The sequence below is a fragment of the Sceloporus undulatus genome, chromosome 4 (assembly GCF_019175285.1).
Source record: "Sceloporus undulatus isolate JIND9_A2432 ecotype Alabama chromosome 4, SceUnd_v1.1, whole genome shotgun sequence".
In the NCBI taxonomy this organism is placed as follows: domain Eukaryota; kingdom Metazoa; phylum Chordata; class Lepidosauria; order Squamata; family Phrynosomatidae; genus Sceloporus; species Sceloporus undulatus.
In genome coordinates, this window is record NC_056525.1 from 125,868,533 (window position 1) to 125,893,549 (window position 25,017).

Genomic DNA, 25,017 nt, shown 5'->3' on the forward strand with positions numbered 1-25,017 from the left:
GTAGAAAGTGTTTGGCTTAATTCATGTGTAGCTCCAAGAAATTATATCTGTTTAGTCTTTTGCAAATGCTGTTGAAAATGCTTGCTGTTTATAGAGATTTTAGTGAATGTTTTAGCTGGGAATGATGGAATTATTGTGGAACTATTAATTTAAAATGTTGTGTAGATATTGAAGAAGAATTAGAGACAAGATGGAACCTATGAGACACCATAGCATAAATAGCCATGTTTCTAACCAATATTGTCCTAGCACTGCCTTCTGGGGTTGACTTTCACAGTAAGAATAATTTCCCCCCACAGAATAGGAAACCTAAGAGTTGTGTTTGTTTATCTAACTTTTTGAGAGCTATAGATGCAGTTGCATTATAAACTGCCTGAGGGATTCAGGAAATTGTAGTGCAAAAAAGTAATTTTTCCAGGTTCTACCCAGGACAATAATAACATGCTGAAATCTTGTTTATGGCTGGGGGGCAGGGAAGAATCATAGAATGATAGACTCATAGAGTTGGAAGAGACCACAAGCACCATCCAGCCCAACCCCCTGCCATCCAGGAATGCCAATCAAAGCTCTCTTGATAGATGGCCATCCAATCTCTGTTTAAAAGCCTCCAAAGAAAGAGACTCCACCACACTCAGAGGGAGTTATGTTCCACTGCCGAACATCTCTTTGACACTGTCAACTCTTTAACAAGCCAATACCCACATTTTTTTTTTCTGTATCAGTACCTGATTGGAGGCTGATCCATCTCATGCTTCTGCCTTGTTTGCCTTTTTATAGTTGGTGCTCTTCTTAAAAATTATGTCAGAAATCTAGTGGCAGCTCTGCTTAGATGACAACAAATAGGTATCATTTATGAATATTTAAGCAGTTGGATTATATAAAACAGGCAGGATCTCAGTCTCTCAACACCATTATGAAGAAGCTATTCAGTTTTGTTCTTGTTGTATGTGTTCATTAATTGATTTGAGTAAATGGCCTTGGGAAGGACTTAACAAGTAGAAATACTATATTTTTTGAGAACCATGGGGAGATGAGAAAATGAAATTGGCCAAGGAAAAACCTGGAATATTTTCAAAGAGAAGTCAGAAAATAAAAGTAATACAGGATTGTGCAGAATTCACAATTTTAATTTTCTGTTAATGGACCCAGAATTATCACTTTGTCTTTATCACACACTGTTAATTGTGTGGGTTTTCTGCAGCAGTTTCACAATATTCTATTAAGCAAGTGGGGAAACTGGGATTGAAAAATCATTCTCCTCTTCTGTGGTTTCTGGTATTAATGCATTCCTCTTCCAGCTATCCTAGAATATGTTGGTAAATATATGACTACAAAACTAGCCTTTATATGTAGAACCCTGTTCAGATTTCATGCCAAAGCATCTATTTCCTACCTTCCTTTTATTTTTACCTATTTGGTTAGTAGGAAACGGTGAATTTTGATACTGCAGGTGCTTGAATCAGTACCTGATTTTGCAAAATCTGTTCCAAACTAAAATCATAGAATCCTAGAGTTCAAAGAGATCACAAGGGCCATTCAGTCCAATCCCCTGCCATGCAGGTATACACAATCAAAACACCCCCAACAGACGGCCATCCAGCCTCTGTTTAAAGACCAGGAGGGAGACTCCACTGCACTCCAAGGGAGTGTGTTCTACTGTCTAACAGCTCTTAACATCAGGAATTCCTTCTTAATATTTAGGTGGAATCTCTTTCCCTGTAGCTTGCATCCATTGTTCCGTGTCCTATTCTCTGGAGCAGCAGAAAACAAGTTTGCACCATTCTTAGTATGACATCCCTTCAGATATTTAAACATGGCTATCATGTCAACTCTTAAATTTCTCTTCTCTTGGTTAAACATACCCAGCTTCCTAAGCTGCTCCTCATGTGGCATAGTTTCCAGACCTTCCAGAACTAACTTGGCTTGTTCCTCCCAGACTTATATGCAGATTAAAATTTAGTGAACTCCAATGTTTTCCTCTTCCCAAATGTTTTGATGAAATTGTTAGCACCAAAATAAAAGAAAGAAATATCAAAATAGAAATGCATATGCTTTATGAAAAATATATTTTTGAAATGTTTATTTAAATGTGAATTGCATGCAGATTTTAAAAAGAAGCTCACTGACTAATGTAGAAATGCTTTAAAGAAACAAGATAGTTCAGAAAAGACTCTACACATTGCAGACTTTCAGTGGGTGGAAAGATCTTTAATACAGGCGGCCCCCCACATTCACTGGGGTTAGGGACACAGGACTCCAGTTAAAATGGAAAAACCACAATAAAAACCACTGGGTTTTTTTAACCCAAGAGAACACCTTTCTAGGAATCTCTAGATCCTCCAATGCAACTCTGTGGTCAACATCTGCCAGAAGTTGACTATGGAATCATGCTGGAGGACCTACAAATGCCTAAAGGAGTGTTTTCTCTAGAAATCTCTAGATCCTCCTTCATAACTCTATGTTCAGCTTCAAACCAAATTGTGCTGGAAGACTTGGAGATTCCTAGAGATAACTTTTTAATAAAATCCAGAAAAGTCAAATCCACAAATGTGGAGAGCCGACTGGATGGCCTTAAAACATATGATGCCTGAACAACCAAGAATGTCAACTCAAATGTTACTTGTGTCAAATGTTTGATATAATCACCAAAAAATGCCCTTGGTGTATTTGGCAAATAGTATTAGGTCTGCTATACTGTATATCAAAATAAAATCCAGCTAAATTTAACCCACTTTAAATTGCACTGATTTCACCGGGCAACATGTGCTTAAGGCTCCCTTCACAAAAAGTAATCCTTATATTGTTTTGCCCAATTCCAGCATGAACCACATTTGTTTCTTCTGTGCAGGAAAAGGAACAGTAAAAATGTATCCCATTTTTGATGTTCCACAAAAGCCAGTTTATACTTGGCTTTTCTGTCGCCAACCTTAATTTAATCTGTAAACAACTGCATTTCGACTGCTTATCTTGGACTGTGTGAGACAATGAGTTTCAGATATGCAAATTAATGGAAGAGAGTAATGTGTGCCAGTTAATTTCCATGTCACAGTTGCAAGAAATTGCAAATTATGCCTGGTTGTATTTGCATATAATCTTGTTAAAAGAGTATGACTCTTATCACCTTCTAGATTCCCACAGTGGATACTATTTCTTAATAGTATACTATTTCTTAAATGAATATTTGGAGAAGGTGCCCAGCAACCGTGTTCATTATTACCACACATGGGCAGCACCCTTGAGATCAGCATGAGTCTGTTGTACTGCTGTTAGTGGCATTGACAACTCAAAACTTCAGTGTTTTCACACTTCAGTTCTTCTATACAGCTTTCTAAATAATATGATTATGCAAAATATAGGAATTAAAAACATTTAAATCTTTCTTTTGAAGTAGGTTTGTCATATTTATTATTTGTTGCCACACATGTAATGCCTTCTAGAGGTTCCTCTCAGGAAAATTGTTTCGTATTAATCCAGAATGTAAAAAAGTCTCAGGCCTCATTCTGCATGGATTTAATGCAATTAGCTGTCATATGTTTGTCTTCAGTTGAAAAGTCAATTCTTGAGGAGAATTCTTCAACACATATCTGCATGATCTGATCTGTATTCTAATCAACTACACTACCATTGGAAGAACAGCCACAAAGCTTGTAAGATTCCAAATTGGTGTTTTGTTTTTGCAGGGAAAAGATAATAATAATAAATAATAAAAGTTTATTTCTATACCGCCCTTCTTGAAATCAGGGCGGTGTACAACAGGAACAATCAATACAATTAAAATACATTAAAAACAATACAATAAAAACAAAACAAACTCATGCCAGCTCAGCAATGCTGACAGAGGGGGGATAGTATTCTGGGGTGAGAGTCAGGGGTAGGCCTGCTCGAAGAAATATGTCTCAGCCCCTTCTTAAATTGGGCTAGTTTATTTATTTCATTTATATCCTGCTTTTCTCTCAAAACATGGGACTCAAGACAGCTCCCCAAAAAGTTAAAAACATAGGTTGAGACATTAAAATACAGTGGATCCTTGTTATCCACTGGTGTTTGGTCCCAGGACCCCGTGTGGATAACAAAATCTGTCAATACAGTGGCATAGCGAAATGGTGTCCCTTATGTAAAATGGAAAATTAAAGTTTGCTATTTGGAATTTATACTTTTTTTTTTAATACTTTCAAACCGTGAGTGCTTGACTTCGTGGATAAAAAATCCGTGGATAGGGAGGACCAACTGTATAAATAAGTTGTAATACTTTTTTAAAAAAAATTGAATTAAAGGCAGTTTAAAATACATTAGTGAAAAATACATAATCATTAATTAAAATTCCATTTCTCCAATAATGTCTCCTACCTATTTTCCATTTCAAAATTGCTAGAGGATGAACTTGAGAACTGCTTTCTGGAGAGCTGGGGTCCTACTTCTGATTCCAGGATTTGGATTGCTTTATGCATTTAACACTCACTGTACAAGGATCTGATTATGAGGGGTTGTTATCATTGTGTGTCTTCAAATTGTTTCTGACTTATGGTGACCCTAAGGCGAATCTGTCACAGTATTCTGTGAGGCTGAGAGTATGACTTGGCCAACATTACCCAGTGGGTTTCTGTGGTCAAGCAGGGATTCAAGCCCTGGACTCCCAAGTCATAATCCAATGCTCAAACCACTCCACCTGTGCTTACATTTGAAAAATAGTTAGAAATATTTTGAGGCTGAAAGACTGAAGCAAGGCAATAGTATAATTTAGTTTTTGTACTGTTTTGTTTTTTGGTCTTTTGTTAATCACTTTAAAGGATTCAACAACTGGATAAAATGACAGAGGAGAATTTCCTTGTACTCCTGTTGTCACTATGATTTTGTTGAGGAGCAAATCTGTGGTAACACCAGTGTGCACAAAGTATTTTTGGACAGTATTACAGAAATACAAGGCAGAGCAATATTCTCCAGTTCTTCTTGTTGTTGTTGTTATGTTTATTTATACTCCGCCTTCCTCCCAGAACAGGGACTCAAGGCTGCTGTACTCAGGTATAGGGACTCAAGGTTTGCCTCTTTTTCTTTTGACAGTTGCCTACTTTTCTTAAAATGTGTATCACTAAATGCCACATTATTCTGCTCATGAGCAACTGTATCAGATTGGCACAATTACTAGCCCCAAACAGATTTTTTTTGGTATAATGGTTTAATCTGCACTGCAGAAATAATGGACTTGCTTTAACTGCCATGGTTCGATGCTATGGAATTCTAGGGATTGTAGTTTTGTGAAATATTTAGCCTTCTCTGTCAGATAGCTCTGATGTCACAACAAATTATAAATCCCATGATTCCAAAGCATTGAGCCATGGCAGTTAAAGAGGTGTCAAACTGCCTTATTTCTGTAATGCAAATGCAGCCTTAGTATTGTCTCCCTTCAATTATCTGTACTCTAGCATCAACACCTGTCAGTCATTGCTGTGGATGATACAGTCTATGCTAAGCATGGGTACTTCAAGCGGCACTGAATCATTTCCAAACAGCTCAGTACATCATCATTTGTTTACTCCTTACTTTGAAACATTTTAAATACTGTACAAATTACAAACACACACATATATATAGAAAGAGAGAGATACTGAGTCAATTATTTAATATAATCAAAAAGTAGTCACCAAGAAGGGTCTCTCTCGTGTCCTTACCAAACACTCCTGTCCTGGTGATGGGACGGAGAGAAACCTTTCCCCTGAAAATCTTAAAACCCGAGCAGGCTTATATATGGAGTTATGGTATTACAACCGCCAAAATCCCCATTCTGAGAATTCTGTTGCTTTCATTGAGTTTGTACAGGAGACAATTGTATATGAATTTGGGGATATGTGTATGAAAGCAACAGCTTAGTGGTCAGATGAAACAGATAGTGTTGTGAACTATTTCAAAACAAAAGTTGGGACTCAAAATTTTCAGTCCACATCTTATTAAGCACGTGTTCTTTGACATATCCCAAATTGCATTGCAGAACCAGGAAAAGTCATTGGATGAGGATTTCAGTTATTATGGATGCTAATTGAGTTTAGGATTGCTTGGCATATCAGAGAGGTTTTTAAAAAGCAAAGAAAAAGGATTTACAGTAAATTATGTGGAATTCAAACTAGGTGCAGTAAAGCATGCAGCATACCCAGATTTTTAAGAAGTGCAATAAATCCTTGGAAAATAGAAAGAGTGGCTGATTTTGGGGAAAAAAGTTTACAGCATTGTTCCTTATATTTTTAAGCCATTCAGTACATGAACGATGAATAGTGGTATTGAAGAATTCACAGCTTATTGTTTTGACTTCTGATATCCATGCCAAGATCTTCTTGGATGTAAGTTAGGATTTCATGTCCTCTATGACAACAAAATGCCTATCTCAGTCTATAACAAACTAAAACCATTTAATTGGGTACATGCTGAACCTGATGTTGTGCACATGACCAAAAATGATGATTTTTGGTTGGAATAGATCGCTTCCTGGTCAGGTTTTGATGAATCTAAATAGGAATCAGGTTCACTCTTTCTGCACAGGACAGTATTCTTGGAGACGTGAGACTAGCCTCCTGTGTGCTTGGGTGTTTCTACTCATAGCTTCTTAAAACTATCCAAATGGGTCTTTGGAGATGCTAATGCTTTTCATAGGGAGGGATTGCTTCCCATCTTTCTAAAGGAGGCTATAGTGAGGTTGTTCCTAAAGGGTTAAATATAATGTATAATTGTCATTGTAGGATCTGTTTCCTTTTGGATGGTTTCTCTCACTTCCAGTCTTTCTTTGATTTAAATGATTGTTTAGATCCATTACAATCTACCTGTTTTACTATTGAACTATCCCGGTTGCTGTTGATAGTGGATGTTCTGCACTAAGAAATGAATGTGGGGAGTGCTACTCTCTAGAATTTTCTAATCTTTTTGGTAACTTTCACTGCCAGCAACCATGAGCCACTTGGTGAAGGTAGCCATATTAAATACTGTTTTTGCAATGGTTGAACACATTGGCATTGGCAGATTGCTGTTCCGTCCTGAGGCGTCTGGCCTTCAGAGTGCTACAAGGTTCAATTTTGTGTTGCATGCTTGTCAATAAATATGTGAAATTTCTAGGGTGAAGCTGTCTGGAGGCTTAGACTGAAATATTATCATGGCACATGGACATAGTTCTCTTTCTCTCCTAGCATGTTAGTAGAAGTGATAAATCAGTGTAGGAGTGGATGTACCTAAAAAAACAGACATTATTTGTAAACAATTCTGATAATTCAATAATTGCCTGAACCTTTTTCTGAGTAGGAGAGCTTGAAGGTAGTTTTAGACTTACTGCTTCCTGATCATTCTGGTGGCAGCAGTGGCCAGGAGTGCCTTTCAACACTGTTTCAGCAGGCTCATGACGTGCCACCTTCCTAGAAGGAAGAAGAGACTGGAAATCAGTTCCATGCTTTCACTACTTCCAGAGTAGGCTATTGTGGTATTCTATATATAGACCTTCAATAATAACATAAAATTTATTAGAATCAAAATGTGCCTGCCAGACTACAGTCTGGCAACTGTCAGTCAGACCATGTAACTGATCCTGAACCAACTTCACTGGCAGCATATTTCTTTCTGGGTTCAGTTTAAAATGCTGGTTTGGGCATAAAAATCATAAATCATCTTGAATCTGATTATGTTGAGGACCATCTCATGTATAAATAACTGGCCAGGCTTTGAGAGAAGTAAAGAGACTGGAGAGCATGTCATGGTTGGGTAGGCAGAATGCCACTGTCATTCTGAATGTGACACAAGCCCACAAAAGACAGAGTTTGGAGAGGGGAGATGGATTACAAGTACCAGAATGGCTGGTGGGGGTGGTGCCTTGACTGAATAGTAAATTATCCCAAGCTCTGTTCACCCATGAAGTAAAACAAGTTCACCATCCCCACTTTAAAATCAGATTAGGAGCCCTTCCTCTCAGTACTTGGGTCACTGCCAAGTGAACATGTGGTGGATGTGGAATATTCTGCTTGTGGAGGTCCATCATACTCCCTCTTGCCTTTTCATGGTAAATGGAAAGCCTCCCTTTTTCACAGATTTTTGTAATTACTGGTGTTGATACTATATTATATTTTAGATAGCTTTGTATAGCTTATTTATTATTATATTTCAAATGCTTTTGGATATGTATTCCTTACGTTATTCAACTGTTTTGATTGTTACAAATGTAAGAGAACAGTGAACAAGTAAGTGAATGATTCATCTGTCATCCCAACAGGTATTATCTGCCTAGTATGCCTACTTTTCCTCATTATTCAGCTCACTGATACTGCTTTTGGTAACTTGTGTCTTCTGTCCGCTCTGTCTTTCAATACTGAATATGCATTTGCAGCTACAAATGCATATTCAGTATTGAAAGACAGAGCGGACAGAAAACACTAGTTACCAAAAGCAGCATCAATGAGCTGAATAATGAGGAAAAGGAGGTACAGGCTGCTGATATGAATGTTAGAGCAATGGCTTTGAAACTGCACAGGAACCTTGGAATTCTCTAGTGACAAGATCAGCGGTGGCAACACACCCAAAGAGATTGTGCACTACTCCCAGTCTTTCCCTGAAATGTACAGCTACTGAGGAATTCACTGTCATTTCACATATTCAGAGGTGTTGTCCATGCATCAGAATAGAATAAAATACAAAAAACACAAAAGAGCAGTATCAAAATGCAGAAAATACATTATATAGGCTTTCAAAGCTTCACTGGCTTCTTCATTATGCAAAGATGTTAAAAATCACACAGGAGAAGAAAAGTGACATTGTTAAAGTCACAGACCCACATTTTGTCTTGGATGTTATTTCTGTTGTCAGTTAAGACATTCTAAGCTAGAGGCATATCAATGCAGGTAGAGGCCACTCTCCTTGGCCATGTAGGGACCAGGAACAAGAAGCTATAAAAGATAATAAAATTCGAACTACATTAGCAACAGAAAAGTAACTTCCCATGCATAACTTCCCTAATTTCACATGTAGGTGGTGATGAGTTTTAGTAGGTATGGTGTGAATGTTGATGTTTCTCTAAAATGTGGGGAGGCTGCTACACAGATGAGTTATAAGAAAAGGCTTTCTTAAAGTTCAAAAATCTCACTGGCTTAGAAAATTGATTGAGACTGCTAAAAGCCTCAAATTCATACAACAGAATATGATGTTAGTTGTCCGTAGTATTAAGTATTTCTTTTGTGACAGAGCTTGGATGTCTGTGTCAGAATAGATGCAGTGAAAAAACAATAGCCTTTCATTTGATCCATATTAGACCAGTGTCATGATTTAAAACTTCCAGTGGAGGGAAACCTAGAGCAAAGTAAAATGTGTCAAATAATGCATCTGCCAATGGCCTACATCTCACATTTCCTAGCAATTATCTTGCTGCAAGTGGATTGGTATGCTTCCCCCCCCCCCCCCCATTGTCTGCCTTGGGAACTATTGGGAGCTGATATTGACAGCAAAAAATGTTGTTCATAAACAAGGATGGCTGAGAGAAACATCTTTGTGTAGCACAACAAGACACAGATACTACTCTGTCATAAAAATGCATGCCTTCTTGCCCCCATGCCTACCCAGATCGCCTTAGAAGAAACTGGCCTCTGCTTAGAAAAACATGCATCTAAAGCATTCAGACTAGGATTCTGACAGAAACAAGATGTGGGCTGCACGCAAATGCATGTTTACCTGAGCACAACTCTCATCAGCCCATTTGGATATTACTATAAATAGGAAGGCATAGATTGGGTTACAAAGATGTTAAAAATGCAGAGTTGTTCCAGGCATAACACTATCCAGAGTCAGACATCCATGTCCGGAAAATTCAAGACAAGACACACTCCAAAGAGGAGAATTATTTTCCTTATTTTTATTACTACTGTATAACTATAAGATGGTTTTATTCAGTGTCTTTGTTTTCAAGCTATTTTTACTTGGCAGTGTTAAGAAGCGAGGCATCTGTAAAAGCTTCCATACTCTCCCTCATACAGAGGATGGATGGAAAAATCCGTGTTTTATGTTACATAATATATGTTTGTTTTATATGTTTGTTTATTCATTGAATTTATATCCCACCTTTCTCCTGGCACAGAACCCAGGTGAGTTTGCATCCAATTTAAAACACAGTACAGTTAAAAAAAATTATTAGTATAAAAAAATTAAAAATTAAACAGTTCTGGTAAAAACACAAAGTGAAAACCATTTAAAACACATTTAAAGCATCATGGCAAAGAATAAAAGTCCTATTAAAAGTTCCGTCTGCCACATTAATTATTCTGTGAAAATAAAGAGTTTTGCCTCTTAGGGAAAAAGTAGAAGGGGGCAACTGAGCTGCTCATGGGAGCTGCTGAGAAGGCTGTCACCCATGTCCTTACCAAATGTGAGAGCTTTAAAGGTCATGACCATTATTTTGAATTCTGCCCAGAAACAGGCCAGTAGCCAGTGAAACTGTTTTCAACAAGGGAGATATGTATTCCTTCTAACCAGCTCCTGCCAACAGCCTGGCCACAACATTTTGGATGCACTGAAGTTTCCAAACAGTTTCCATAGTCAGCTTCATATCTAATGAATAACAGTAACTCACCTTGGATGTAATGCTACCATGGACAGATCTGACATCTCTGTACTAACTTTAGCTGTGCAAACTTTAGTTGTTACTGAAATCTGGGCCTTGGGGCTCAGGGTTGCATCTAGCAAGGTACAGCAAAGCCACAAACCTGAAATTTCAAGGGGAGTGTAATCTCACCCAATAGAGGCTGAATCCCTGATGTCCCTTACTCCTGGCCAAGAGCACCTTTATTTTGTCTGGGTTAAGCTTCAATTTATTCATCATTATCCAGTCCATTACTGGCAGAAGAGGGTGATCTAGCACCTAAACAGTGTTCTTGGAGTTAGAAAGGAGAGAGAGTTGGGTGTCATCAATGTTTAGATAAGAAACAGCTTGTGGGACAAAACCAAGCCTGAGAGACACACACACACACACACACACCCCAGCCAACAGCCAGGGTGTAGAAGAGTAATCCTCCAGTACCACCTTTTGTTTTCTCCCCCCCCCCCCCAACAAGCATTGTAACCACTTTAAACAGTGCCCCAAAGTCCTATCCCACAGAAATGGTCCAGAAGGATACTGTTGTTGGCAATATTAAAATGATTGAATATTGCTATTATAATCCATCCTGTTGTAGCATAGTGAACAAAATCATAACAGCAATTCCTAAGAAATCAGGAATGTTACCAAAAGATCTAATTTCTGTGTCTGTAATCCACAGTAGATGTTGGTAGATGACAGTGGTCCTAATAGACCTCATGATTTTTAGTGGGATAAAAAGTAAAAATATTGGGCAATTTTCAATTGTCATGGTGCTTCCAAAATGCATGGGAATAATTCATATAGCCTGTAATATCACATGAGAAGTGTGCAAAAACACATATGTTCATTCTATGAATTTGAACAAAGTATCCAAGTATTCTCTTAGATTTCTGAAATGCTTTATTCTAAAGAAGTCAGTCTCATTATTGGTGGCTTTAAAAATAAATGAAGTCCTGATTTTAAAGTCACTGAATCAGTCATAAGCTGGGAGTGGGGATGTATATACAACTCATACAACAACACCTAAGTTTCTGTCTACTCCTACATAGCCCTTGAAGTTCCATTCACCTCCTGCTTGACTTTTATAGTGTTGATATTAGAATGATCCAATACCTACGATGTTGTTAAAAAATGGTAATAAACTATTGTTATTTTTAATGATACAGCCATGTTAGTCTGTAGGTTTGGTATATAGAGAGTTCTTGTATCAGTTTTGAGACTAACTGAAATAAAGAAATTAGCAGCATGAGCTTTTGTAGACTTAGGTCTACTTCCTCAGATGCATTTGTTCCAAAGCAGTTAGTCTCAAAGATGCTGTAAGATCTCTCTACATGTTGTTTTTGTTGACCATGAATGGAGTTCAGATAGTACATCTGAATTTATTAAAGAATGTAAAGGGTATTTTTTATATTTTGCATGTTAGTTCATAGAATTGTGCCTTTTCATTTGTAGTCACAGTTTTCATGATGAAGCAGCATATGTGGTACTAATAGAAGAGAACTGGGGCATCCAGCTTATCTCTAAAATAAACATACTTCAGTATTACCTACTGATTTGTTTTAGGATAGGCATGATTCTTAAAAGAAATGTCACTTCATGTTTCTTGTGAAATCAAGAAACAAGTAGTATAACATCTGTCCAATAAATCAGTCCAACCAGAATTTTGTGTAATGTGGGGGTTTTGTTAACTTAGACTTTTTAAGGTTCAATTTAGCAGAAGAAACCTGAATTAAATAAAATTCCTCTAAATTAACTTAATTGTAAAAACCTTCAAACCATTCAGGTTATGTGATAGTAGTGATGTTTATATGCATTTGTTCATTATTAAAAAAAAAAGTTCCGCATAAGCTAACAATAGTAGTGACCTGGATTAAACTTGTCTCCTTAATTAATTTTACTTCACTCTCTTTATTTGTAGGCATTAATGTATATTTAATTTGATGTAGTGCAGTCAGGAGCCTGGAATGAAAAGGGAGGTATAATAAGAGGGCTCTTAATCATGGTTCTTAGTGAAAGTAGAGGTTGAATAGACAGGCAAATGATTCACACACAAACACTCTGGTTCTTCCGGAAGTAAAGTTTTGTGCCTAGAGTGATCATTTGATCCAGCATATTCCCCATCAAGCATTTCTTGATTCTGTACAGTCTTGAGTCCTGCAGCCATTGCAGCCTGGTTTACCACAATCAGTTGATGTTCAGAAGATGACAATGTAACCAGAGTCTTTTACAGGTTGATCTAGATATAGTCGGTTTTAAGTAACCAGATACTTAACTTTTAAAAATGATATAACCATAGGGATGATTTGGTACTTTTCTCCAGGTAGACTTGCTGGATTTACACTGATTGTCAAAAGTAGCCAGGAATCTTAAGAGAAAAAATGGATTAGATCCTGATACTCTGAATGCCTACTTAAAGAATTTCTTAATGATTTTTGCTATTAAATTATGGAAGGTGGAACTTCCCTGAAATATTGCAGTTCATAACCAAGCTTAAAGATAAGTTATCCTGTTGAGGGCTACAGGCAGCCTGGAACTTGAAACCTTCAGGTTGGAATGGAAAGAATCTTTTTCTTCTTTGTTATTTTTCTACAGCCATACTATGTCCTACATAGTACCAGAGGCTTGGTTGTAGCTTTAGACTGGGGTGTTGTGCAACTATTTGGGTTGGGGAGCATTCTGGAGAGGGGGAGGAGAATATCCTTTTTACTATCTTTCACAGAACAGTTTAGTTCAGCAAGAAGTCATTCAACATCACAGCATGGATCTCCCCAATTCAGGAAGATTTCAAAATTTGTTGAATATTTATGCAGACTAATTTCTACTTTCTCTCTTCATTATGTTTCCTTTGTTTCCCATTACGTTTCACCTCAACATTCATTCATTCTGAAAGTTAAAAGTTAGTTGCCAGGTTTTGCTATGTGAGGGACAGAGCTTCTTGTCGTGCGCACGCGCACACACACACATGCAAAAAAGTGTACTCCTTTGTATCTAAGGAGAACTTCATGCAGAGGCTACTGTTTTCTTTATAGTTGATCTATTTTGCTTCCATGCTGATAGACAGTGAACTACCTGAAATTTCCATTGAGAAGAGGTTTGTGAAATTTCAGAGAAAATAAGGCTTTGTATTTAACAAGATATTGTGTTCTGTTCCTGGGCCAAACATCAGTCAGATCTATCTGGGAAAGTGTGCAGTTGTTTGAAAATGGATAGCCAGAGGGTCTCAGGGTAAGCCCTTTCCTGTCTCTTCTAATCCATCTTTAGCTTTGTTACTACAGTTTGACTTGATGTTCTATCGAGGATGATGGTGCAGGTTTTCAATTGACTTAACCTTGACATTAATATTTTACATTACTAAATTTTAGTCCCATCATGTCAGTAAATCAGTTATATGTGCCCATCTAATTAACTATCCAATCAGTAAAAATAATACTTCAAATTATTACAGTACATTTCCTCAGAAGATCCAGAGTGATATACAGGGTTTGTTTAAATCAGTAATATTGGAGTTTCATGCATCAGTGACTAAGCTACTGAGATTGTCTGGCTTGCCTCAAGGTCAACTGTTATGCCAGTGTCAATGCTGGCAGGAAAACCCTGGAATTTCTTTACAAAATTGCAATGAATATATATGTAGATGTTTGTTGAAATCTTGTTGATTAGTCTAACAAATATAGACCCATTGAATCAATTGCTGAATTCATCACATAGGTAGATCCCATTTATTCAGTACATCATCTCTACTTGGGACTAATAAAAGGATTTAGATCATCATTTCCTCTTCTGTGTTTAATTAAGGGCTGAGCAGATGGGCCAGGATAGCATGGGCTGAGCTCACCTGGATTGGTCCCTGGGTTGGCACAGGAATGGGCAGATGTTCCCACATTCATCCCTACACCAGCCTGGGACAAGGACAGGTGCATGCTCCTTACTTTGCTGCAACCTGCTTTGCCACAGCAGGAGTTTCCTGGAAACTGTACAGGAAACCCAGATTGTTTACTTAGCCCCCACTCCTTCTTTACCTTGCTGTGTGTCATTCTGACTAAGAAGCCGCACAGTTGCTGCATCTGATGCAGAAACAGGACACCTGGTTGCATCCACATGGCCAGACACCCCACTCCCACACCAGGCACAACGACTGGGGGATTTCTCAGTCAGAGCAATACACAACAAGGTAAAGAGTGGGTGGGGGCCATGTAAACAGCTAGGGTTTGCTATGGAGTTTCCAGGAAACTCTGTGGCAAACCAGGGGTTATAATACCCCGGGGAAATGGCTGTTTTCCCTGGTATCAGGCCAGATATTTGTCTAGTCTACCAGGATCAGGCCCGAGGGGTACCTGGACTCTTGTTTGCTTGAAAACCAAACCAAAATTTTTAGTTGATAATCTTATTTATAATCAACTTATCCACTGAATAACACATAAATAAATTTGGCTTATTTTTGGAATCTCAATATTAGCTGTCTAATTTCAGTATTTGAAGGAAGTATAGAAAAGCAAGAATAAAAACTCATTATTGCAAGGAAAGAACCTTTTTAAAAATTATTGTATTATAATAATATATATTTAAATCAAAATTATACATGTTTTAAAATTACAGACAAGTCTAGAGTCTGTAAAAAGGGACTCCATTTTTTCCTCATGGAAAATAGAATATATTTTAGATTCAGATTAATTATATAACACGCCTTTCTAAAAAAAATTCTTTCATAATTGTTTTAACATAGTACAGTCCTGGGGTCTCTGGGAAAGCATGCATCAGAAATTCCCTTCCAAGACTTGGAGACAGATGTCCAATCTCAGAGGAAGAAATCTAATCCCTCCCTGACCCCCTGGAAACATCACTGTCCCTCACCCCTACAGTGAGGCAGGAAAAGAGGACCATATCATATGTTGTATGGCGATCCAGAGCATGGCTGTGCTCTACTTAGATTTCAAAAAAATGGCCAGTTGAAGAGTTGGTCTAAATAAATTCCCTCATACCATTTACAATGGGAGGGTAGTTGTTTTTTAAAAGAAAAAGAAGAATGTTGAATACTTTTCATCCCTCTGTTCTACCTTTCTGCCTTGCCATAAGATTATCCTGGTACTATTTCATGTCACAGATCCTGCAGAATACAAGGTTTAGCTCAGTGAGTTTCTCACGGTGACGAATCACAAACCTAACTTGATCAAGTCAAAAGAGGTAGTCCGTCACCAAAACTCCACATTTGTAAGCAATATATATATAGGACAGCAACAGTCAGTTTCCAAGTCAGTACAGTGGATCCTTGTTATACACTGGAGTTTGGTTCCAAGATCCCCCGTGTATAACAAAATCCATGTATGCTCAAGTCCCATTAAATATAATGACATAGCAAAATGATGTCCGTTATAAAAAATGGAAAATCAAGGTTTGATATTTGAAATTTATTCTTTTTTGGAACATTTTCCAACTGTGGATGCTTGAATCCATGTATAAGAAATCTGTGTATAAGAAGGGCCAACTGTACTTGAAAGATTCCAGAAACAGGTTCTGTCAGACCTTTGTCAGATACCACTTATGCAACAAGAAGTGGATAGCATCACAGAAACCTCCAAGGAAGGTAGAGTTGAAAGCCATGAAGCTATATGTTGCTCTAACAATTGGCAGATTGAGCTTTATGAATGATTTGAGCTTCCTCACAGCTGTAATTCCTCTTGCACAGTGCATGAGGTTTCTGTCCTAAGGAGTACATGTTTGCTTTTAAAGCCTTGGATTCTGGCAGCATAGAGAGGCAACTGTGGTATGATGGTGGGATTGGAATAAGCCTTCAGAATCTGAGGATAACAATGCTGCCTCCTCTGGAGGTGGTGGGAGCTGGTGTAGTCTATGGGCTATGCAGTCTGAGGCACTGAAGAGGAAAGGATGCAGAGATGTGCTTCCATGTCCACATCCTTTCCTGAGTTTAAAGGTCTATTTCAGAGCCTTCTCATAAGAAGCATGAGAACCCCGAATCATGATAGCAGCACCAACTTTTGAACTCTTTGTACCATGTTCAGTTATATCTTGAATTACGAAGATGACATTTGAGCCCTCATAGCAATCAAAGATAGGATTTTCACTTGTTAACTCTTTTAATTGTTACATCTCCTATTCAAAATAAATTACTCATGTTTCATGTTCTTTATGTAACCCCCTAAATAAAATGGTTATCTTGCAGATGAATATCTTCAGCTGTTCGTTAATAACCATAGAGCACATATTGCAACAAGAAAATTCATGTATACTTTTCAGCAAAATATATCCATGTTGCAATCACTCCTTCAGAACATAATGGTTTCTAATTTAGTGATAAGGTTCTATTTGATCATCATGTGCTGTTAGGACCAAGTCCATCAGAGTCTTTAGTGCAAATAATAAAAATCCTGTTACTGTTTTTCAAAGAATTGTTCATTTTTACAAGTGAATGGATGCCTTTAAATAGGTTTCAGGAAATGAAAACAGATATGTAGAAAGTATTGACAGGTTTTTTTCCCAATTCTGTTTTGCAAATTTTGTCAATTTCTTTCCTGTCATTAGATTCCGAAGTTGGTTAGGTATGGTAGATAGGCCCATATTTTATTAAAGCTCTCCTCTTTTGTGAGATCAGCCTGTGGCTTCATTCCCACTGGGGAAAATTGCATTCAGCGGTGTGAATATGCAACATTAAAAACTGACTATTTATAGAGACAATTTAAATCCTTTCAATGGTGTTTTATAACTTGCTCAAAAGGGTAGCTGCCTTGAAGAAAATCCATACAATGTCTTAAAAACCGGGGCTAAAAATTTCATTTTAACATTTGTTTTGATTCAAATCCAAGAGAGTAAAAAAAACAACAACTGGGAATAATTATGAGGTTGTCATTGGTTAACTTTGCTAATCTTAAATAGCAGAGGTTATTACCACAATATGAACAAAATGAGGACTGGCCAAAGAGATGGAAATGAGGGAAAGTTTCTCTGTAAAAGTGTGTGCATATGTGTCTTCAACTCCTCTGACCACTTATGGCAGTCCCTTGAATTTTGTCAGATGTGGTTTTGCCAATTCCTTCCTCTGAAATATTGTATAACCTACAGTACCTGGTTGGCATTCCTTAGTGGTCGTCCATCCAAATACTAACCAGCACTGTCCCTTCTTAGCTTCCAAGATCAGACAGGATCTGGTGCCCTTAAGGTATTTAGGCCTCTCTAAACGTAGTAGCAACATAAAGCCTAGATCCAGTTGCTAATTCCACCTAAGAGTAGACACATTGATTCAATGAAATTCGCATAAATGTTGTTTTGTCAGTTGGTTTAATAGTTCTTTGCCTGTTTGGAATAGCAGTTGCATTTAGCCGGGCTAAATCTATTTGTACTCAGGCTACGTGAACAAGTTATACAATTTTTAGTTGCCTGGTTACCTACCTTTTAACTGATCTCTTGATTAAATTGAAATTTGCTTATAGAAGAAATTTAGTAAATGAAAGCTGTCACTTCTTGTTGGAAAGAAAGGATGTATTTATTTCCCCCATTTTTTCTATTAGTCACAGACATTGAACCAAAATCGCTTTAAAAACAAGCAAATATTTTTTTTAATTTCCAACCTTGCTAGATTTATCATTGGTTTTTACCAATAATCAATCCAAACTTTACCTGATTAATTTCTAAATTAAAATTTGTAGTATTAATTTACTTTTTATATGTATGTGAAATATTCAGGTAATCAGACCTTCGTCTCATGACAACTTCCAAATTGAGGTGAATCTATAGTTCATCTTTTTGAATTACTCTGTATAAATAATAGCTACTGCAAGCAATAGAAGTGCTTTTGGAATATTGCCCTGGATTCATTCCAGTTGTATTTTTAACAATGCTTCTGAAGCTGAGTTTTGCAACATTGTAAGATTTTGATTTATTCAGTTTAGTTATACTCCCACCTTCCTCCTCAGATGGGACCCAAGGTGATTAAGACTACCTGTGCATTACTACTATTTATTTTTTGCTAAACATATTAGTTTCAGTTCTGATAGAAACCTCAGTGTCTTGTAATTGGACTTTTCAAAACTGCAGTCCTGTTGCTGGTTATGTCCTCCCTTTTGAACTTGACTAAGAAGCATGAATTTATATTCATATTAAATGTTTGTAGCCTAAGTTTTATATTACAGTAAGTATTTATAGTCCAACATTTTTCTTGAATTTTCAACATTTTGTGGGGCCTTGTCCTTCTTTGCTCATGACCTACATTTTTTTGCACATGTCTTATACATTTTGTAGGGCCTTGTCCTCCTTTGTGCTTGGGCAGCCAAGCATCCTCCTTTTCCACATACTACATTTCAACCTTCGGCCCAGAAGGAATTTCAGAACGTCCTCCATTTGGAGCATGACTTAAGAAGCATGCATTTACATTCATATTATGTATTTCTAGCTTTTCTTTGGTCATGGCCTACTACATTATTTCTTAAATGTCCAACGTTTTGCGGTGCCTTGTCCTCCTTTGCGGTTAGGACTACAACTGGTCACCTTGTCCAGCAGAACTTTAAAATCAAGATTTAAATAAATTAGATGGGCCAGAATTAGCAACAAGAGGAAGCCATGATGCTCATTTGGGCTCCCAAATGAGCTAGCTAAATTTAGCCAAGGGAGAGGCAGTCAAGGATGTTTCCAGATTTGTGCTATGCACTGTTTCCACTCCCCATTGGCACACAACACAAAACATACACACCCTATTCCGTCACATGCCACACAGAGGGTGGGGAGCTGGCACAAGAGCACAACTGCCTTTTAGAAGCAAAAGTTTCTATCTGTTGTGTGTCCTCTTTGGAGAGTCATGAGGCATGAGGTGTCTGACCTTTTAGGCAGATTTGCACTCACTGCCCCACACAACACACAAATGTAGATATTCCCATGTTATCCACGCTGTTTCTTGCAATGGCATTTAAAGCAGGGTGACCAAATATTGACCTAACCACAGAGAAGGACAAGGCACAACAAAATGGAAGGCAATCAAGAACAACATAGGACTTTAAAAAACACTTAATATGAAACTTAAGCTAAAAAGACTTAATATAGATAGAAATTCCTGCTTCTTTGTCTTGCTCCTGGACAAAAGGCTGAAATGCAGGATGTGTCCTGGAAACGGAGGACGTCTGGTTGCCTAACCAGAAAGGAAGAAAAGTTACCTGGTGGCGTACTGATTTGAGTGTTGGACTGTTACTCTGAAGACCAGGGTCCAGTTCCCTCTTGACTATATGAAACCCAGTGGCTGACCTTGGACAAGTCACACTCTCTTGGCTTCAGGAGACAGCAATGGCAAACCTCTTCTGATGAAACGTGCCCAGAAAAGCCCTAGAGAGGGTCCCCAAAATGACTTAAAGGCATGCAGCACACAGCCCTCCTTGTTGCAGCTTGGTATTCCGTGGGAGAACCAGGCCACAGCAAAAAGCCAGCCCAGCCACACAAGCCTCCCCGCCCTTTTTTCCTATGGCTGTCACAGTAGGCACACGTGCCATGTGTTCACCAATACAACCATAAAGTGACTGACTTCTAGAAGATTATTATTTATTTATTAAATGCTCCCTTTCTCTTTCTCCTTCACAATGCAATTTTAAAAAACAATTAAAATAGTCACAATTAAAACAATATAAAATTATTTTAAAATTTACAAAAGTAAAAAATAATTAATAGGCTATCCCATGTCCTCACCAAGCGAGCCTGTGATAGTGGCAGGACCAAGAGGAAGCATTCCCCTGAACATCTTAGTGTTCTTGTGGGTTTGTATGGGGAGATATAGTCTCTCTGATAGTCCTAAGCCATATAGGGTTTTATAGATCATGACCAGTACAGTACTTTGAATTGTGCCTGGAAACAGACTAGCAGCCAGTGAAGCTGTTTCAATAAGGGAGTTATATTCTCTCTATAACTGGACTGGTCAGCATTCTGTGTTTGTTTCCAAAGGCATCCCCATGTAGAAGGTGTTTCAGGATGTAATTAAGGCATGTGTCACTGTAGCAGATCGGATGTCTCAAGTAATGGGCACAACTAGTGCACTAGTTTTAGCTGTGTAACTGTTTATATATCTTGCTTGCCTCACAAATGCACAGATCTGGAGATTAGTCCATGTCAAGTACTTTGAAAGAGATTATAACTTTTCACTAAGTGTTGTTTCCCAAACCATGTCAGGTGTAGTCTTTTAAAAGGCTGTGTCAGATATCTGCCTTTTTTGATTAATGTTAAGACTTTGAGTCCATTGTTTATTTTAACATTTAAAATAACAGCATCTTATACATGCTTTGTACAATCTGTGATATAGCACTGATGTATTTTCTTCTTTTTCAGGAGTCTAATGTGCTAATTGCTGCTAACAGCCAAGGTACAATTAAGGTAAAGTAATCTACAGTGTTCATGTTTGAAAAACTGGCCATTAGTAACAGAAAGGTCACAGAAAATCTGAAGAGGTTTTCCAGGAGATCCACCTTATTGTAGAATATAGATGTTTATAATTAAAAATGACTTTCTTGGAAATGCTTACAGAACTGAAGATTTGATATATTCAGTTATGAAAAAAATGCAGAATGTAAGTGGATTCTAATGCTTACTGTGCCTGATAGCATACTGATATTTCCATGTTTCTGTTATGATGCATACAATGATTTCATGATCTCTAACACCAGTAGTTTTTTAAAGAAGCAAAGTATAAGGTTCTCTACCTTTTGCATCTTTTATGGTGCTTATTTCCCTGCAGTGTAAATCACAGCTACTCCCACATTCTGTGACATATAGTCAACAATCAATTGTTGAATGGTGAGTCTAATTGTAGGTAAATCTCATTGATTCAGCAGGTCTGTTTTTGTCAGGATTAACAACAGGATTTTGTCCATTGTCAATATGCACTTTCCCCAATTCAGTTTGCTTTTGATCTATTTCTCAGCAGGAAGTTTGTGTTCCATTGCCTTAGTGAGCTCTTTTGTGTCCTTTCTGGACTTAGGTGTTTTGTCTTTCTTCTGTATTTCCAATTTCATTTCATCTTTCTCCTACCTAGTGTAATAACTTCAGCAACTGATAGATAATAGAGCTTTAAGAATATTTGCTTCATCTCTATCATTGTAATCAATAGATTCCAGCTGCTTGATTATGTGCATGTTGTATTCATCTCTTGTGTTTCAAGTCAACAACAAATGTTCAATTGTAGCTATCTGACTTAGTCTTGAAAATAACATGTGACCCAGAAAATAACCAGAAATAGGCTTCAAATGTTTGCTGAATAAAATATAAAGTGGAGAGGGGAACAGAGTTAAAAGCTAGAGGAGTTAGCCAGATAACCATTTGTTTTTCTGTTTGCCAACAGCAGATCAGTCAAAGCTAAAACTGATTTAGGTGAGAAGTTTTGAGACTGCCCAAAAACTTGGTGTAATTTGCTTTTGTTTTTAAGCGCTGTTCAAATTTGTCCGCACATTGCCTCTTTGCAATGGGACTAATTTCAGTATTACAGCTGTGCCTGAAGAAGCCGCACCGCACCCCAGAAAGAATAATGGGGTGTGCACCTATGGCACGCATGCTGCCGCGCCACCACAAACATTGGCTTTAATGGGTCTCGAGCATACGCAGAATTTCCTTTACGTGCGGGGGGGGGCGTCCAGAACAGATCCCCCGCATAATAGAAGGGACCAGTGTACTACTGTGATAGTCCACAAGCCTCAGGATTTTATGTTTTCATTCCAGATCTGTGTTGGGATGGGTGGCTGAGCAACTGTTGATTTTCCATGTTAATGTTTTACTTCATTAAGCCTGAAGTCAATACAGTTAGCAATGGAAAATCTGCTGTGAGCTTGGCACCTGCCATCCAAACCATTTGCAAATGAGAACCATTTTGACATTATGACTGTAACATGGCAGTCTGCCCATATGTATGTGTCTTATTTTATGAATAGGAAGATGTTTTCTAATTTGTGTCAAAGCTCCTTGATTGCCACTGCACTATTGTGATAAAAAAAGGACCAAACCACTTACAAGAGCTGCAGTCACCTTTGTTTCTCTACTGCTCCCTCATACTGCAAAGCAGTTTGGGAGGTCATTTTTCCATTAAAGAGGGATACACCAATAAATAGAAATAAACTTCACCACCTGAATCCCACCACTTCCATGCTCTGGCATTTTTTGCCCTACAGAGCAGTTTGGATCAGTAATTGCATTGAAAGAGGGGATGTCTAGCTTTACTCAACCTTATGAGTCCACTTTTGATAAAAAATTGACTCTCCTCCTACTTCCCATTCCATACACGTAGCTGTCTGAAAAACAAATATGTCTACTTCCATTCTATCTCATTTGGCTCTAAGCTACCTATTTATTCATAGAGAAGAAGTATCTCATCCCCATATATTAATTGTTTTCTTCTTTTCTTTTAACCAGGTTCTGGAGCTGGTATGAAAGGTGTTCTGTCTCTTAAGGCTTTGAATACTTGATTCTTCTTTCATCTGAGATGCTCAGTGAGGCACAGAACTGAAGCTAACTTGCTCTTCCTTCTTAGAGTGGTCATATTTTGAAGAGTTTCTTTTCATTATGGACACTATTAGGTCATCTTGGTACTTGGAATTACCAGTGGAATCAGTACCATCAACATTAATTCCACAGACTTTGCTGCTGCTGACTCTGTTGCTTATCTAATTTTTATGATGGGGGGGAGGATAAATGGGTTCTTTTAAATAAAAGCTGATACTGAAAAAATAATGATGAAACTTCATTGAGCCACACATGGAAATGAGATATACTTTTGTTGATAAGCATGATTCAAGGTTTGCCCTTGTAGCAGGACTATGTACAAGGGCTGTGCTTTGGAGTTACCCTCTTGATTACTGTTTCTAAGTTTTTTTCATCATTTTCACCAGAGAAGAAGAAGCTCACATCACAACTGGAATACAGTACCTTGAGCATGTGTCTTCTGATCTGAGGCCCCAAGTAAACTTTGTTTTAGCCTTGTTGGTTTTTATTTGTAGAATGATCTATGTATTCAGGCAAGTTTACCATGTAAAAGATTGGCACCCTCTCTTCAATCTAATAAATATTTTGTCTATCCTGATGTGAAAGGACCACTTCTAAGGGCATACAGACAACTTGATCTCCAGGTTCCTAGACTTAACTTCTCCTGACTGTCAACTAAGTAAGAATGCTGTCTGTGATGCAGACGGGGAGACTGGAAGAAGATCTGACACTGCTTACTTGTTCTCCCATAGTCCACCAAACTGTCAATAAATAATGACTATTTGTCTCTTTCATTCTGAGTTGTACTGGAATTGTTCAACTGGAGTTAAAAGCAACGATGCCTATTCACACATGATCCAGTTTGTTCACCCTCAACCACCCCATCCCCAATCTGTGTCACTTGTAGAAGCCCAGCATTTTCAGTGTTGTAATATATTTGAGAAACAGGTTATGGTAGCCTTATTTTTTAATAAACATGCATACATTTAGTTGTACAAGTGGAGAGAATGGGGAAATAAACTGTGATTCCAAATACTTCATATTGTTAATTTGTCATCCAGTAAGTAAAGGCTTGTTTGTGGGGAAGGATTTTTCCTCTTTGTACTGGATACAGTAGTAATTCTGTTGCCATGGCTTGGAAGAGTTCAATGTCTACCAATTATTTGATTGGATTAAATGCTCCTAAAAGAAGACATTTTAAAATACTTTTTCATACAAAAACCCATAATCAATGGCAAGTATAAAAAGAACCATTCCCTATTCTCCTACATAGGAGAGAATACCACTTTGAAGATGATTCTTACTACAGCGCAGGTTTGCGTTTTTAAAAAGTATGCTTCTTGCTTCAAAAATATTGGTACTCTTGTACAAACTGAATTGATAAGATGAAGTGATTAAAACTCTTATGATAAATTAAATTATTTCTTTTAATACCAATATCTAATTGAATTGCATTTTTAATGAAAAGGTGCCAATGTACAGATGACATGCAGCACCAAAAGCACAAACTCTGGCCTTCCGTGATGTTTATATAATTCTGAGAACCACAACTTTCCTTTTAAAATAAAAGGAGGTGTTTCTCAAAGTCCTGTTTGGAAGAGAGTTTTATACATGTGATCCCTTACACCATCTACTGTTACTCGAAGGAAAAGAAGACATCTATCTCTTAAGCTGACTTTAGTTTTTCTTCTTAGTTTGATGTAAAAATCCTTACATTATATTACAGCAGTTATTCAATATGTCACCATGAATTTGGCATTTCCAACTAGATGAGGTCATTAGTTTTATTTAACCAGGTAGCTCACACATTTGCTTGCCTCAGAGAGGGCAATGACTGTACCTGCCCACTGCCCAAGTGGCAAATTTTAAAATTGGGTAGTAGTAAATGTTTCGTTTTGTTTCAGAAGCTTCCTGTGGGAGGAAATTTTCCATGTTTTGAGAAGTCTCTGGTCTGTTTTAGGCCCAAGAGAATCCATTAGTCA

The 25,017-nt window shown here is 37.7% G+C and overlaps 1 protein-coding gene across 2 annotated transcripts in view; it reads left to right on the forward strand.

Annotated features, from left to right (window-relative positions):
- COP1 (COP1 E3 ubiquitin ligase) overlaps positions 1–24,472 on the forward strand; it is a 163,244-nt gene extending 138,772 nt beyond the window's left edge. For both annotated transcript variants that reach the window (XM_042462790.1, XM_042462792.1), the window contains exons 19-20: positions 20,897–20,941; positions 22,967–24,472. In XM_042462790.1, coding sequence (XP_042318724.1) covers positions 20,897–20,941; positions 22,967–22,984 — 63 coding nt within the window. In that variant the 3' untranslated portion in view covers positions 22,985–24,472. The remainder of the gene's footprint in view (positions 1–20,896; positions 20,942–22,966) is intronic.
- The last annotated feature ends 545 nt before the right edge of the window (positions 24,473–25,017 follow it).